A 16,663-nucleotide genomic window follows, 5' to 3' on the forward strand; every position below is an offset into this window, starting at 1 on the left:
TAGGAATCTGGTGGCCGATGGAATGACTGACGAGGACTATTTGGGGTTGGGGGCTGCTCGACTACTAGGGCTTGCCTGGGCTAAGTTTTATTTGGTCCTAATTCCTATATGATAACGAAACCAATCTCAAAATTGTAGGTGTGCCACGCCCCACCTGGCACACTCTCTAGCTATGCCACTGGCTCACATGGAGGATGTCAAGGCAGCAGCCCCGGGGCTACGACGGATGTTGTAGGTCGGCTCATGCACACATGGATTGGCAGCGGCCAGGTTCACGCCATATCATGGGCGGCCCCTGAATGGCTGTGGATGCCATTTATGGTGGGAAGACGACCCACCCTTTGTTAATCATGGCCATGGGCACCACCCTATGAGGGCTACTTCAGGTTTTCTCACCCGATACCGAATTACTAGTAAATCCTTAGCAGTAGACAACATCCATTAATCCCACGAGCCCACACGCTCATGCATCCAGCCCTCAATGGTTATCAATCTTGCGTACCTGAGTCCCTGCCCCCATCTCCTCAGCCCTTCTCTTGCACCCAACACTCATACAAGTCTCGGTGTAAGTGCCTCACATAATTACGCCCTAGTTCTTTTTAGATCAATGGATCACATTGTATTTTTTTGTGAAATCGGCCTGTTTTGTGAAGACCAAAGACCGAACCAAATTGACCGCAGACCAAATAGAGAAAAAAACGGAAACTCGAAGTAAATTTGGTTGTCGGATATGGAAGACGAAATTTTGGGAAGACCGAAATGACCGGTTCCAGATTTATACGTTTAGATGGAGGGAGTGGTGAGTATACTTACCATAAATATGCATCCTTTAATAAATTTAATATGTATTAAAAGTACTAAATAAACACAAGATACACATACACATTACTTCATGCAAGGAAAAATGTAGATATATGCTATACATATAGCCAGCACCACAAACGTCATGGATTAAAACTGTTATTAATATGGGCCTTCTCGTAGTGTCGGTTCTCGGGAATACGACATGTATGCAGCCATGGTGACGTACGTTCGAGATCCAGTCATAAATAGCATAAGGACGATCACCAGTATGCACATAGACGATGCGTAGTACGTAGATACACCCCAACTGGGCAAGGCAAAGTCCGTCCAGCCAGCATAGCCGGTAGACCATGCCACTCATTGCCTGGGGCTAAGCCCTTTCCGCTTGCGACTACTTCAACAATTTAATAAGGGGCCTGGCGATGATTGATTCAGGTTGGGGGCAGCTCGGGTACTAGGGCTTGCCTGGGCTAAGTTTTATTTGGGCCTAATTCCTATCTGATAACGAAAAATATCTCGAAATTCTAGGTGTGCCACGTCCCACCCGGCGCACTCTCTAGCCGCCGCTGATCACATCAAGGATGCCAAGACAGTGGCGGATGTTGTTGGTCGGCTCGTCCATAGGCACCACCCTATGAAGTCTACTTCTAGTTTTCTGACCTGATACCGAATTACTTGTAAATCCTTAGTTGTAGACAACACCCATTAATCCCTCACACCCACACACTCCTACATCTAGCCCTCGATGCTTATCAATCTTGTATACCTGATTCCCTGACCCCGTCTCCTGAGCCCTTCTCTTGCATCCAACACTTCTACAACTCTCAGGGTAAGTGTTTCACACAATTCTGCCCTTAGTTCCTTTTAGATCAATGAATCACATTGTAAAATAGGTCTGTTTTGTCAATACCAATGAACGAACCGAATTGACCGGAGACCAAATAGAGAAAAAACGGAAACACGGGGTAAGATCGGTTGTGGGATATGGAAGACTGATTTTTTGGAAGACCGAAATGACCGGACCGAACAAACTATACAGACTAATGCTCAGACTTATACGTGTAGAGGGAGGGAGTGGTGATCATATTTACCATAAATATGCATCATTGAATAAATTTAATATGTATTAACAATAGTAAAGAAACACAAGATTCAGATACACATAACTTCATGCAAGGAAAAACATAGAGATACGCTCTGCATAAAACTGGCACCAGAAACGTCATGGATTAAAACTGGTATTAATATGAGCCTTCTCGTAGTATCGCTTCTCAAGAATACGACATGCATGCAGCAACGCTGACATACGTTCGAGATTCGGTCACAAAAAGCATAACGATCACCAGTATGCACATAGACTACGCGTTGTACGTAGTTACACTCCCCAACTGGGCAAGGCAAAGTACGTCCAGCTAGCAGGACTGTCGGCCCACGCCACTCGTCGGCTGGTGCTAATGCTGGAAATATGCCCTAGAGGCAATAATAAAATGGTTATTATTATATTTCCTTGTTCATGATAATTGTCTATTGTTCATGCTATAATTGTGTTATCCGGAAATTGTAATACATGTGTGAATACATAGACCACAATATGTCCCTAGTGAGCCTCTAGTTGACTAGCTCGTTGATCAACAGATAGTCATGGTTTCCTGACTATGGACATTGGATGTCATTGATAACGGGATCACATCATTAGGAGAATGATGTGATGGACAAGACCCAATCCTAAGCATAGCACAAGATCGTCTAGTTCGTTTGCTAGAGCTTTTCCAAATGTCAAGTATCATTTCCTTAGACCATGAGATTGTGCAACTCCCGGATACCATAGGAGTGCTTTGGGTGTGCCAAACATCACAACGTAACTGGGTGGCTATAAAGGTGCACTACGGGTATCTCCGAAAGTGTCTGTTAGGTTGGCACGAATCGAGACTGGGATTTGTCACTCCGTATGACGGAGAGGTATCTCTGGGCCCACTCGGTAATGCATCATCATAATGAGCTCAATGTGACCAAGTGTTTGGTCACGGGATCATGCATTACGGTACGAGTAAAGTGACTTGCCGGTAACGAGATTGAACATGGTATTGGGATACCGACGATCGAATCTCGGGCAAGTAACGTACCGATTGACAAAGGGAATTGTATACGGGATTGATTGAATCCTCGACATCGTGGTTCATCCGATGAGATCATCGTGGAACATGTAGGAGCCAACATGGGTATCCAGATCCCGCTGTTGGTTATTGACCAGAGAGTCGTCTCGGTCATGTCTGCATGTCTCCCGAACCCGTAGGGTCTACACACTTAAGGTTTGGTGACTCTAGGGTTGTAGAGATATTAGTATGCGGAAATCCGAAAGTTGTTCGGAGTCCCGGATGAGACCCCGGACGTCACGAGGAGTTCCGGAATGGTCCGGAGGTGAAGAATTGTATATAGGAAGTCCAGTTTCGGCCACCGGGAAAGTTTCGGGGGTCATCGGTATTGTACCGGGACCACCGGAAGGGTCCCGGGGGTCCACCGGGTGGGGCCACCTATCCCGGAGGGCCCCATGGGCTGAAGTGGGAGGAGAACCAGCCCCTGTTGGGCTGGTGCGCCCCCCTTGGGCCTCCCCCTGCGCCTAGGGTTGGAAACCCTAGGGGTGGGGGGCGCCCCACTTGGCTTGGGGGGCAAGCCACCCCCTTGGCCGCCGCCCCCCCATGGAGATTGGATCTCCTAGGGCCGGCGCCCCCCCAGGGGCCCTATATAAAGAGGGGGGAGGGAGGGCAGCCGCAACCAAGCCCCTGGCGCCTCCCTCTCCCTCCCGTGACACCTCTCCTTCTCGCTGAGCTTGGCGAAGCCCTGCCGAGATCCCCGCTGCTTCCACCACCACGCCGTCGTGCTGCTGGATCTCCATCAACCTCTCCCTCCCCCTTGTTGGATCAAGAAGGAGGAGACGTCTTCCCCAACCATACGTGTGTTGAACGCGGAGGTGCCGTCCGTTCGGCGCTCGGTCATCGATGATTTGGATCACGACGAGTACGACTCCATCAACCACGTTCACTTGAACGCTTCCGCTCGCGATCTACAAGGGTATGTAGATGCACTCTTTTCCCTCTCGTTGCTAGAAGACTCCATAGATTGTTCTTGGTGATGCGTAGAAATTTTTTAATTTCTGCAACGATCTCCAACAGTGGCATCATGAGCCAGGTCTATGCGTAGTTTCTATGCACGAGTAGAACACAAACTTGTTGTGGGCGTAGATGTTGTCAATTTTCTTACCACTACTAGTCTTATCTTGTTTCGGCGGCATCGTGGGATGAAGCGGCCCGGACCGACCTTAGACGTACGCTTACGTGAGACAGGTTCCACCAACTGACATGCACTAGTTGCATAAGGTGGCTAGCGGGTGTCTGTCTCTCCCACTTTAGTCGGATCGGATTCGATGAAAAGGGTCCTTATGAAGGGTGGTAAATAGAAATTGGCATATCACGTTGTGGTTTTGGCGTAGGTAAGAAACGTTCTTGCTAACAAACCTATAGCAGCCACGTAAAAACTTGCAACAACAATTAGAGGACGTCTAACTTGTTTTTGCAGCATATGCCATGTGATGTGATATGGCCAAAAGGATGTGATGAATGATATATGTGATGTATGAGATTGATCATGTTCTTGTAATAGGAATCACGACTTGCATGTCGATGAGCATGACAACCGGCAGGAGCCATAGGAGTTGTCTTAATTTATTTATGACCTGCGTGTCAACATATAACGTCATGTAAATTACTTTACTTTATTGCTAAACCGTTAGCCATAGTAGTAGAAGTAATAAATGACGAGACAACTTCATGAAGACACGATGATGGAGATCATGATGATGGAGATCATGGTGTCATGCCGGTGACGACGATGATCATGGCGCCCCGAAGATGGAGATCAAAAGGAGCAAAATGATATTGGCCATATCATGTCACTATTTGATTGCATGTGATGTTTATCATGTTTTACATCTTATTTGCTTAGAACGACGGTAGCTTAAATAAGATGATCCCTCGCAATAATTTCAAGAAAGTGTTCCCCCTAACTGTGCACCGTTGCGAAGGTTCGTTGTTTCGAAGCACCACGTGATGATCGGGTGTGATAGATTCTAACGTTCGAATACAACGGGTGTAAGCCAGATTTACACACGCAATACACTTAGGTTGACTTGACGAGCCTAGCATGTACAGACATGGCCTCAGAACACGGAAGACCGAAAGGTCGAGCATGAGTCGTATAGAAGATACGATCAACATGAAGATGTTCACCGATGTTGACTAGTCCGTCTCACGTGATGATTGGACACGGCCTAGTTGACTCGGATCATGTTTCACTTAGATGACTAGAGGGATGTCTATCTGAGTGGGAGTTCATTGAATAATTTGATTAGATGAACTTAATTATCATGAACTTAGTCTAAAATCTTTACAATATGTCTTGTAGATCAAATGGCCCACGCTAATGTTGCCCTCAACTTCAACGCGTTCCTAGAGAAAACCAAGCTGAAAGATGATGTCAGCAACTATACGGACTGGGTCCGGAACCTGAGGATCATCCTCATAGCTGCCAAGAAAGATTATGTCCTAGAAGCACCGCTAGGTGACGCACCCATCCCAGAGAACCAAGACGTTATGAACGCTTGGCAGCAGCGTGCTGATGATTACTCCCTCGTTCAGTGCGGCATGCTTTACAGCTTAGAACCGGGGCTCCAAAAGCGTTTTGAGCAACACGGAGCATATGAGATGTTCGAAGAGCTGAAAATGGTTTTCCAAGCTCATGCCCGGGTCGAGAGATATGAAGTCTCCGACAAGTTCTTCAGTTGTAAGATGGAGGAAAATAGTTCTGTCAGTGAGCACATACTCAAAATGTCTGGGTTACACAACCGCTTGACTCAGTTGGGAGTTAATCTCCCGGATGACGCGGTCATTGACAGAATCCTTCAGTCGCTTCCACCGAGCTACAAGAGCTTTGTGATGAACTTCAATATGCAGGGGATGGAAAAGACCATTCCTGAGGTATATTCAATGCTGAAATCAGCGGAGGTGAAGATCAAAAAAGGAACATCAAGTGTTGATGGTGAATAAAACCACTAAGTTCAAGAAAGGCAAGGGTAAGAAGAACTTCAAGAAGGACGGCAAGGGAGTTGCCGCGCCCGGTAAGCCAGTTGCCGGGAAGAAGCCAAAGAATGGACCCAAGCCTGAGACTGGGTGCTTTTATTGCAAGGGAAGTGGTCACTGGAAGCGGAACTGCCCCAAGTACTTAGCGGACAAGAAGGCCGGCAACACCAAAGGTATATGTGATATACATGTTATTGATGTGTACCTTACCAGCACTTGTAGTAGCTCCTGGGTATTTGATACCGGTGCAGTTGCTCATATTTGTAACTCAAAGCAGGAGCTACGGAATAAACGGAGACTGGCAAAGGACGAGGTGACGATGCGCGTCGGGAATGGTTCCAAGGTCGATGTGATCGCCGTCGGCACGCTACCTCTACATTTACCTACGGGATTAGTTTTAAACCTCAATAATTGTTATTTAGTGCCAGCTTTGAGCATGAACATTGTATCAGGATCTCGTTTCATTCGAGATGGCTACTCATTTAAATCCGAGAATAATGGTTGTTCTATTTATATGAGAGATATGTTTTATGGTCATGCCTCGCTGGTTAATGGTTTATTCTTAATGAATCTCGAACGTAGTGATACACATATTCATAGTGTGAGTACCAAAAGATGTAAGGTTGATAATGATAGTCCCACATACTTGTGGCACAGCCGTCTTGGTCACATTGGTGTCAAGCGCATGAAGAAGCTCCATGCTGATGGACTTTTAGAGTCTCTTGATTACGAATCATTTGACACATGCGAACCATGCCTCATGGGTAAGATGACCAAGACTCCGTTCTCCGGAACAATGGAGCGAGCAACCAACTTATTGGAAATCATACATACTGATGTGTGCGGTCCAATGAGTGTCGAGGCTCGCGGTGGCTGTCGTTATGTTCTCACTCTCACTGATGACTTGAGTAGATATGGGTATGTCTACCTAATGAAACACAAGTCTGAGACCTTTGAAAAGTTCAAGGAATTTCAGAGTGAGGTTGAGAATCAACGTGACAGGAAAATAAAATTCTTACGATCAGATCGTGGAGGGGAATATTTGAGTCACGAATTTGGCACACACTTAAGGAAATGTGGAATAGTTTCACAACTCACGCCGCCTGGAACACCTCAGCGAAATGGTGTGTCCGAACGTCGTAATCGCACTCTATTGGATATGGTGCGATCTATGATGTCTCTTACCGATCTACCGCTCTCATTTTGGGGCTATGCTTTAGAGACTGCCGCATTCACTTTAAATAGGGCTCCGTCGAAATCCGTTGAGACGACACCGTATGAATTATGGTTTGGGAAGAAACCTAAGCTGTCGTTTCTAAAAGTTTGGGGATGCGATGCTTATGTCAAGAAACTTCAACCTGAAAAGCTCGAACCCAAGTCGAAAAAATGCGTCTTCATAGGATACCCTAAGGAAACCATTGAGTATACCTTCTACCTCAGATCCGAAGGCAAGATCTTTGTTGCCAAGAATGGGTCCTTTCTGGAGAAAGAGTTTCTCTTGAAAGAAGTAAGTGGGAGGAAAGTGGAACTTGATGAAGTACTACCTCTTGAACCGGAAAGTAGCACAGCTCAGGAAGATGTTCCTGTGGTGCGTGCACTGACTAGAGAGGAAGCTAATGATGATGATCAAGGTACTTCGGATCAAGTTACTACTGAACTTCGTAGGTCCACGAGGACACGTTCCACACCAGAGTGGTATGGCAACCCTGTCCTGGAAATCATGTTGTTAGACAACGGTGAACCTTCAAACTATGAAGAAGCAATGGCGGGCCCAGATTCCGACAAATGGCTAGAAGCCATGAAATCCGAGATAGGATCCAAGCATGAAAACGAAGTATGGACTTTGACTGACTTGCCCGATGATTGGCGAGCCATAGAAAATAAATGGATCTTTAAGAAGAAGACAGACGCGGATGGTAATGTGACCATCTTTAAGGCTCGACTTATCGCTAAGGGTTATCGACAAGTTCAAGGGGTTGACTACGATGAGACTTTCTCACCCGTAGCGAAGCTGAAGTCCGTCCGAATCATGTTAGCAATTGCCGCATTCTATGATTATGAGATATGGCAAATGGACATCAAAACGGCATTCCTTAACGGCTTTCTTAAGGAAGAATTGTATATGATGCAGCCGGAAGGTTTTGTCGATCCTAAGAATGCTAACAAGGTATGCAAGCTCCAGCGCTCCATCTATGGGCTGGTGCAAGCATCTCGGAGTTGGAACATTCGATTTGATGAGATGATCAAAGCGTTTGGGTTTACACAGACTTATGGAGAAGCATGTGTTTACAAGAAAGTGAGTGGGAGCTCTGTAGCATTTCTCATATTATATGTGGATGACATACTGTTGATGGGAAATGATATAGAATTCTTGGGAAGCATAAAGGCCTACTTGAACAAGTGTTTTTCAATGAAGGACCTTGGAGAAGCTGCTTATATATTAGGCATCAAGATCTATAGAGATAGATCAAGACGCCTCATTGGTCCTTCACAAAGTACGTACCTTGACAAGATATTGAAGAAGTTCAATATGGATCAGTCCAAGAAGGGGTTCTTGCCTGTATTGCAAGGTGTGCAATTGAGCACGGCTCAATGCCCGACCACGGCAGAAGATAGAGAAAAGATGAGTGTCGTCCCCTATGCCTCGGCCATAGGGTCTATTATGTATGCCATGCTGTGTACCAGACCTGATGTAAACCTTGTCGTAAGTTTGGTAGGAAGGTACCAAAGTAATCCCGGCATGGAACACTGGACAGCGGTCAAGAATATCCTGAAGTACCTGAAGAGGACTAAGGATATGTTTCTCGTTTATGGAGGTGACGAAGAGCTCGTCGTAAAGGGTTACGTCGATGCTAGCTTCGACACAGATCTGGATGACTCTAAGTCACAAACCGGATACGTGTATATTTTGAATGGTGGGGCAGTAAGCTGGTGCAGTTGCAAGCAAAGCGTTGTGGCGGGATCTACATGTGAAGCGGAATACATGGCGGCCTCAGAGGCAGCACAAGAAGCAATCTGGGTGAAGGAGTTTATTACTGACCTAGGAGTTATTCCCAATGCGTCGGGCCCGATGACTCTCTTCTGTGACAACACTGGAGCTATTGCCCTTGCCAAGGAGCCCAGGTTTCACAGGAAGACCAGGCATATCAAGCGTCGCTTCAACTCCATTCGCGAAAATGTTCAAAATGGAGACATAGATATTTGTAAAGTACAGACGGACCTGAATGTAGCAGATCCGTTGACTAAACCTCTCCCTAGAGCAAAACATGATCAACACCAGAACTCTATGGGTGTTCGATTCATCACAATGTAACTAGATTATTGACTCTAGTGCAAGTGGGAGACTGTTGGAAATATGCCCTAGATGCAATAATAAAATGGTTATTATTATATTTCCTTGTAGATGATAATTGTCTATTGTTCATGCTATAATTGTGTTATCCGGAAATCGTAATACATGTGTGAATACATAGACCACAACATGTCCCTAGTGAGCCTCTAGTTGACTAGCTCGTTGATCAACAGATAGTCATGGTTTCCTAACTATGGACATTGGATGTCATTGATAACGGGATCACATCATTAGGAGAATGATGTGATGGACAAGACCCAATCCTAAGCATAGGACAAGATTGTGTAGTTTGTTTGCTAGAGCTTTTCCAAATGTCAAGTATCATTTCCTTAGACCATGAGATTGTGCAACTCCCGGATACCATACGAGTGCTTTGGGTGTGCCAAACGTCACAACGTAACTGGGTGGCTATAAAGGTGCACTACGGGTATCTCCGAAAGTGTATGTTGGGTTGGCACGAATCGAGACTGGGATTTGTCACTCCGTATGACGGAGAGGTATCTCTGGGCCCACTCGGTAATGCATCATCATAATGAGCTCAATGTGACCAAGTGTTTGGTCATGGGATCATGCATTACGGTACGAGTAAAGTGACTTGCCGGTAACCAGATTGAACAAGGTATTGGGATACCGACGATCGAATCTCGAGCAAGTAACGTACCGATTGACAAAGGGAATTGTATACGGGATTGATTGAATCCTCGACATCGTGGTTCATCCGATGAGATCATTGTGGAACATGTGGGAGCCAACATGGGTATCCAGATCCCGCTGTTGGTTATTGACCGGAGAGTCGTCTCGGTCATGTCTGCATGTCTCCCGAACCCGTAGGGTGTACACACTTAAGGTTCGGTGACTCTAGGGTTGTAGAGATATTAGTATGCAGAAATCCGAAAGTTGTTCGGAGTCCCGGATGAGATTCCGGACGTCACGAGGAGTTCCAGAATGGTCCGGAGGTGAAGAATTGTATATAGGAAGTCCAGTTTCGGCCACCGGGAAAGTTTCGGGGGTCACCGGTATTGTACCGGGACCATCGGGTGGGGCCACCTATCCCGGAGGGCCCCATGGGCTGAAGTGGGAGGAGAACCAGCCCCTGTTGGGCTGGTGCGCCCCCCTTGGGCCTCCCCCTGCGCCTAGGGTTGGAAACCCTAGGGGTGGGGGCGCCCCACTTGGCTTGGGGGGCAAGCCACCCCCTTGGCCGCCGCCCCCCCATGGAGATTGGATCTCCTAGGGCCAGCGCCCCCAAGGGGCCCTATATAAAGAGGGGGGAGGGAGGGCAGCCGCAACCAAGCCCCTGGCGCCTCCCTCTCCCTCCCGTGACACCTCTCCTTCTCGCTGAGCTTGGCGAAGCCCTGCCGAGATCCCCGCTGCTTCCACCACCACGCCGTCGTGCTGCTGGATCTCCATCAACCTCTCCCTCCCCCTTGCTGGATCAAGAAGGAGGAGACATCTTCCCCAACCGTACGTGTGTTGGACGCGGAGGTGCCGTCCGTTCGGCGCTCGGTCATCGGTGATTTGGATCACGACGAGTACGACTCCATCAACCCCGTTCACTTGAACGCTTCCGCTCGCGATCTACAAGGGTATGTAGATGCACTCTTTTCCCTCTCGTTGCTAGAAGACTCCATAGATTGTTCTTGGTGATGCGTAGAATTTTTTTAATTTCTGCAACGATCTCCAACAGCTAAACCCTATCCATGTGCGACTGTTTCAACAATTTAATTAGGAGCCTGGTGGCTAATGAGATGACTGACGAGGATTGATTGGGGTTGGGGGCTGCTCAGGTACGGCTTGCCTGGGCTAAGTTTTATTTGGGCCTAATTCTTATATGATAACGAAACGAATCACAAAATTCTAGGTGTTCCACGTCCAACCCGACACACTCTCTAGCTACGCCGCTGGATCACATGGAGGATGCCAAGGCAGCGGCCCCCTGGGTATGACGGATGTTGTACGTCGGCTCGTGCACACGTGGATTGGCAGCGGCCAAGTTCATGCCGTGGCATGGGTGCCCCCCCGATGGTTGTGGAAGCCGTCTATGGTGGGAAGATGACCCACCCTTTGGTAATCATGGCCATGGGTACCACCCTATGAGGACTACTTCCGGTTTTTTGATCTGATATCGAATTACTAGTAAATCCTTAGCAGTAGACAATATACATTAATCTCTCAGGCTCACACGCTCCTGCATCCAACCATCGATGCTTATCAATCTTCTGTACCTGAGTCCTTGACCCGGTCTCATGAGCCCTTCTCTTGCATCCAACACTCCTACAAGTATCGGTGTAAGTGCCTCACATAATTGTGCCCTTAGTTCTTTTTAGATCAATGAATCACATTGTCAATACCAAAGACCGAACCGAATTGACCGAATAGACAAAAAAGGAAACACGAAGTAAATTCGGTTTGTCGAATATGGAATGACTAGACAGAACAAATCGTACAGACTAACGCCCAGACTTATATGTGTAGATCGAGGGAGTGGTGAGTATATTTACCATAAATGTGCGTCCTTTAATATATTTAATATGTATTAACAGTACTAAAGAAACACAAGATACAGATACACACAACTTCACGGAAGGAAAAATGTAAAGATGCGCTCTGCATAAAGCCGGCACCACAAACGTCATGGATTAAAGCTGGTATTAATACGACTCTTCTCGCAGTATCGCTTCTCAGAAATACGGTATGCATGCAGCCATGCTGACGTACGTTCGAGATCCAGTCACAAATAGCGTAACGACGACCACCAGTATGAACATAGACTATGCGTAGTACGTAGATATACCCCCCAACTAGGCAAGGCAGGGTCCATCCGGCCAGCAGTACTCACGGACCACGCCAGTCGTCGCCTAGTGCTAAACTCTCAGTCCGTGACTGTTTTAACAATTTAATTAGGAGCCTGGTGGCCGATGGATGTCTGACGAGGATTGATTGGGGTTGGGGGCTGCTCGACTACTAGGGCTTGCCTTGGATAAGTTTTCTTTGGGCCTAATTCCTATATGATAACGAAACAAAACTCAAAATTCTAGGTGTGCCACATCCCACCTAGCACACTCTCTAGCTACGCCGCTGGCTCACATGGAGGATGCCAAGGCAGCGGCCCCGGGATTACGGCAGATGTTGTAGGTCGGCCCGTGCACACGTGGATTGGCAGCGGCCAAGTTCATGCCATGGCATGGGTGCCCCCGGTGGCTGTCGAAGCCGTCTATGGTGGGAAGACAACCCACCCTTTCGGTAATCACGGCCATGGGCACCACTCTATGAGGGCTACTTTCGGTTTTTTGACCTGGTACCGAATTACTAGTAAATCCTTAGCAGTAGACAACATCCATTAATCCCCGGGGCTCACACGCTCCTGCATCCAGCCCTCGATGCTTATCAATCATGTGTACCTGAGTCCCTCACCCTGTCTCCTGAGCCCTTCTCTTGCATCCAACACTCGTACAAGTCTCAGTGTAAGTGCCTCACACAATTGTGTCCTTATTTCTTTTTAGATCAATTAATCACATTGTATTTTTTTTGTGATATGGATATGTTTTGTCAATACTAAAGACCGAGCCGAATTGATCGAAGACCGAATAGAGAAAAAAGGAAACGCGAAGTAAGTTTGGTTGTCGGATATGGAATGACTAGACCGAACAAGCCGTACAGACTAACACATAGACTTATACATGTAGATGGAGGGAGTGGTGAGTATATTTACCATAAATATGCATCCTTTAATAAATTTAATATGTATTAACAATACTAAAGAAACACAAGATACAGATGCACACAACTTCATGGAAGGAACAATGTAGAGATGTGCTCTGCATAAAGCAGGCACCACAAACGTCATGGATTAAAGCTTTGTTAATACGAGTCTTCTTACAGTATCGCTTCTCAGAAATACAGCATGCATGCAGCCATGCTGATGTACGTTCGAGATCCGATAACAAATAGTGTAACGACGATCACCAATATGCACGTAGACTATGCGTAGTACGTAGATACACCCCCAGCCGGGCAAGGCAGGGTCCGTCCGACCAGCAGTACCCACGGACCACGCCACTCGTCGCATTGTGCTAAACCCTTTTCGTCTGTGACTGTTTCAACAACTTAATTAGGAGCCTGATGGCCGATGGGATGACTGACGAGGATTGATTGGGGTTGGGAGTTGCTTGGCTACTAGGGCTTGCCTGGGCTAAGTATTATTTGGGCCTAATTCCTATATGACAACAAAAGAAATCTCAAAATTCTAGGTGTGCCACGTCCCACCCGACACACCCTCTAGCTACGTCGCTGGCTCACATGGAAGATGCCGAGGCAGTGGCCCTGGGGTTACGACGGATGTTGTAGGTCGGCTTGTCACGTGGATTGGCAGCGGCCAAGTTCACACCGTGGCATGGGTGCCCCCCGATGGCTGTGGAAGCCATCTATGGTGGGAAGACGACCCACCAGTTGATAATCATGGCCATGGGCACCACCCTATGAGGGCTACTTCCGATTCTTTTATGAAATCGGTCTGTTTTGTCAAATACCAAAGACCAAACCGAATTGACCGAGGACCGAATAGAGAAAAAAAAACACGAAGTAAATTCGGTTGTCGGATATGGAAGACTGATTTTTTTAGAAGACCGAAATGACTAGACCGAGCAAACAGTACAAACTAACGCCCAGACTTATACGTGTAGATGGAGGGAGTGGTGAGTATATTTACCATAAATATGCATCCTTTAATAAATTTATAATATGTATTAACAGTACTAAAGAAACACAAAGATACAGATACACACAACTTCGTGCACGAAAAATGTAGAGACACACTCTTCATAAAACCGGCATCATGGGTTAAAGCTGGTATTAATACGAGCCTTCCTTCTCGCAGTATCGCTTCTCAGGAATACGGCAAGCATACATGCAGCGATGCTCAGGTACGCTCAAGATCCGGTCACAAAGAGCGTAACCGCGACCAGTACGCACGTAGACTACGTAGGTACACCCCCCAACTGGGCAAAGCAGAGTCCGTCCAGCCAGCCAGCGGGACCGGCGGACCACGCCACTCGTCGCCTGGTGCTAAACCCTTTCCGCCACCACTACTGGCGCGAAACCCCGCACGCATCCGTCCAGTCGAGTCTTCCCCCAGCCCACGCGCCCCGCCACCTACACCTCAACTTCCCATCCATTTCTCCCTCTCCCTCTCTCTCCAATCCGTCTCCCTAACTGCAGATTTGTCTCCCCTTTCGCCGCGCGCGGGCGGGGGAGGGAGGACTCCTTTTCTCGTTTCTGTTCCGCCTCCTCCCAACTCATCCGCCGCGCCGCGCGCCTCCTTCCCCCCCGCCCTGCCGCCGCTTCGGCCGCCGCTAGATCCTTTTCCTCGCCTTTTCTTTCCTTTTTCCCCGCGCATGCACGGGGACGGGGTCGTGTGACTGATTCGCCGGACGGTCACGCCGCCAATGGGGGACGCGTCCACCTCCGCCGCCCCCGCCACGCCCACCTCCACGCTCATCTGCCTCGAGGACGGCAACGACCTCTTCCTCGACGACGATAGCCCCGCCGGCGGCTTGGCGGACTCGCGCCTCGCCGCCGACGACGGGCTCCTGCTGCTCGACCGCGACGACGAGTACGTCGCCCTCATGCTCTCCAAGGAGGGCGCCGGCGCCGGCGCCGGCGCGTGCGGCGAGGAGCTGGACGAGTGGACCAAGGCCGCGCGCGCCGTGTGCGTCGACTGGATTGTCAAGGTGCTTCGCGCCGTCTTTCCACACCCGCCCTTTTTTTCCCCAGACGAAATTTGTTGTCAAAACCGGATCTTTGTTCAATGGTTTCCATATGCGTGCTTGTTGGCAGACGAACGCGAGGTTCCTCTTCAGCGGGAAGACGGCGTACGTCGCGGTGACGTACCTCGATCGGTTCTTGGCGCAGCGGCGAGTCGATGTACGTAATAATTATTAATCACCCTGCGCCGCCATTGCCTTCCTCCTTCGCTCTGTTCTGCTCTGTTCTGTTCTGTGGTGCCGTCGAGTGTTCGATGTAATGCCTGACTCCGCATTGCCGTTTTTGGGGGATCCAGAGGGGGAAGGAGTGGGCCCTGCAGCTCCTCTCGGTGGCCTGCCTCTCGCTGGCGGCCAAGGTGGAGGAGCACCGGGTGCCGCGGCTGCCGGAGTTCCGGCCGGACGAGTACGACTTCGACAGCGCCTCCATCCTGCGCATGGAGCTCCTCGTCCTCGGCACGCTCAAGTGGCAGATGATCGCCGGCACCCCGTTCCCGTACCTCAGCTGCTTCGCGTCCAGGTTCCGGCACGACGAGCGCAGGGCCATCGTCCTGCGCGCCGTCAAGTGCATCTTCGCCTCCATCAAAGGTCAGACCATTCCCCCTTCCATCCCATTTTCCCATCGGATCGGATCGGATCATAAAAAGAGCTCTCTTGTGTGTGTGTGTGTGTGCAGTGATGAGCTCGGTGGAGTACCAGCCGTCGACCATGGCGCTGGCGTCGATCCTGGTCGCGCGCGGCGGCAGGGAGGGGACGGGGACGGCCCCGAGCCTAGAGGAGGAGCTCAAGGCGATCCTGGGCTCATCATGGCAGCAATTACACACCGTAAGCCCCCATCATAATAGCCGCACCCTTTTTGGAAATCTGTTGGTGAAAAGGGGCAATGATGAGTAAATGCTCTTCTCCGTGGCACAGGGGCATGTGTATTCCTGCTACAGCGTGATGATCCAGGAGGAGGGCAGGTCCACGCAGTCGAGCAGGGAGGTGGCGGCTTCCTCCGGCGTCTCCGCCGCCGCCCCCGCCGGGAGCCCGGGCACCTCCGTCGCCATGGCCGTGGCCGCCGACGACAATAATGCCATTGCCACCGCCTCGGCGGACAATAATAAGAGGAGAAGGGTGCGTTCGCCTCAGCGCCAGTAGGGGGAGCTGGACGAATGTTGGCTGGAGTTCAGCTCGCGCTCTGGTCTAGCTGCTGCTAATTTCTGTCGCCCCCCTAGCCTTAGCCTTTTTTTCATTAGCTTGAGCAGTGATTTTGGTGGTGGTGGTGGCTAAATAGGGGGCAGGACTTGATTCTTGTGATTGTGCAATTATTGCAGCTGATTGGTAAGTTAGGATCGGAAAGATTTTGGTTTTCAGGAGATCTTTCCCATCCAGGCTTTAAAAGGCTGTGTAAAGATGAGAGAGAGAGAGAGAGAGAGAGAGAGAGAGAGAGAGAGAGAGAGAGAGAGAGAAAGGCCAAAGCTGTTACTGCTGCAAAGAGCTCTCAGCTCAGCTCAAAGTGAGGTGAAAAGAAAAGAGAGTGCAAAGCCCTAGGCATGACATGAGTGGGGAGCCATTTTTTTCTCTCTTCCTTTGTGGATGGTGTGCGAGCTAGCTGGAGCTATCCTCTCGTCCTCTTC

General features: G+C 48.9%; 1 protein-coding gene across 1 annotated transcript; it reads left to right on the plus strand.

The window, feature by feature from the left end:
* The first annotated feature begins 14,441 nt into the window (after positions 1-14,441).
* LOC109744456 (cyclin-D5-3) lies at positions 14,442-16,402 on the plus strand. Its single transcript, XM_020303580.4, has 5 exons — positions 14,442-15,014; positions 15,121-15,207; positions 15,344-15,632; positions 15,721-15,869; positions 15,960-16,402. Exons 1-5 carry the CDS (start codon positions 14,730-14,732, stop codon positions 16,182-16,184), a joined length of 1,035 nt encoding a protein of 344 aa, XP_020159169.1. The 5' UTR covers positions 14,442-14,729; the 3' UTR covers positions 16,185-16,402.
* Positions 16,403-16,663: the final 261 nt, after the last annotated feature.

The sequence above is a fragment of the Aegilops tauschii genome, chromosome 4 (assembly GCF_002575655.3).
Source record: "Aegilops tauschii subsp. strangulata cultivar AL8/78 chromosome 4, Aet v6.0, whole genome shotgun sequence".
NCBI lineage: Eukaryota > Viridiplantae > Streptophyta > Magnoliopsida > Poales > Poaceae > Aegilops > Aegilops tauschii.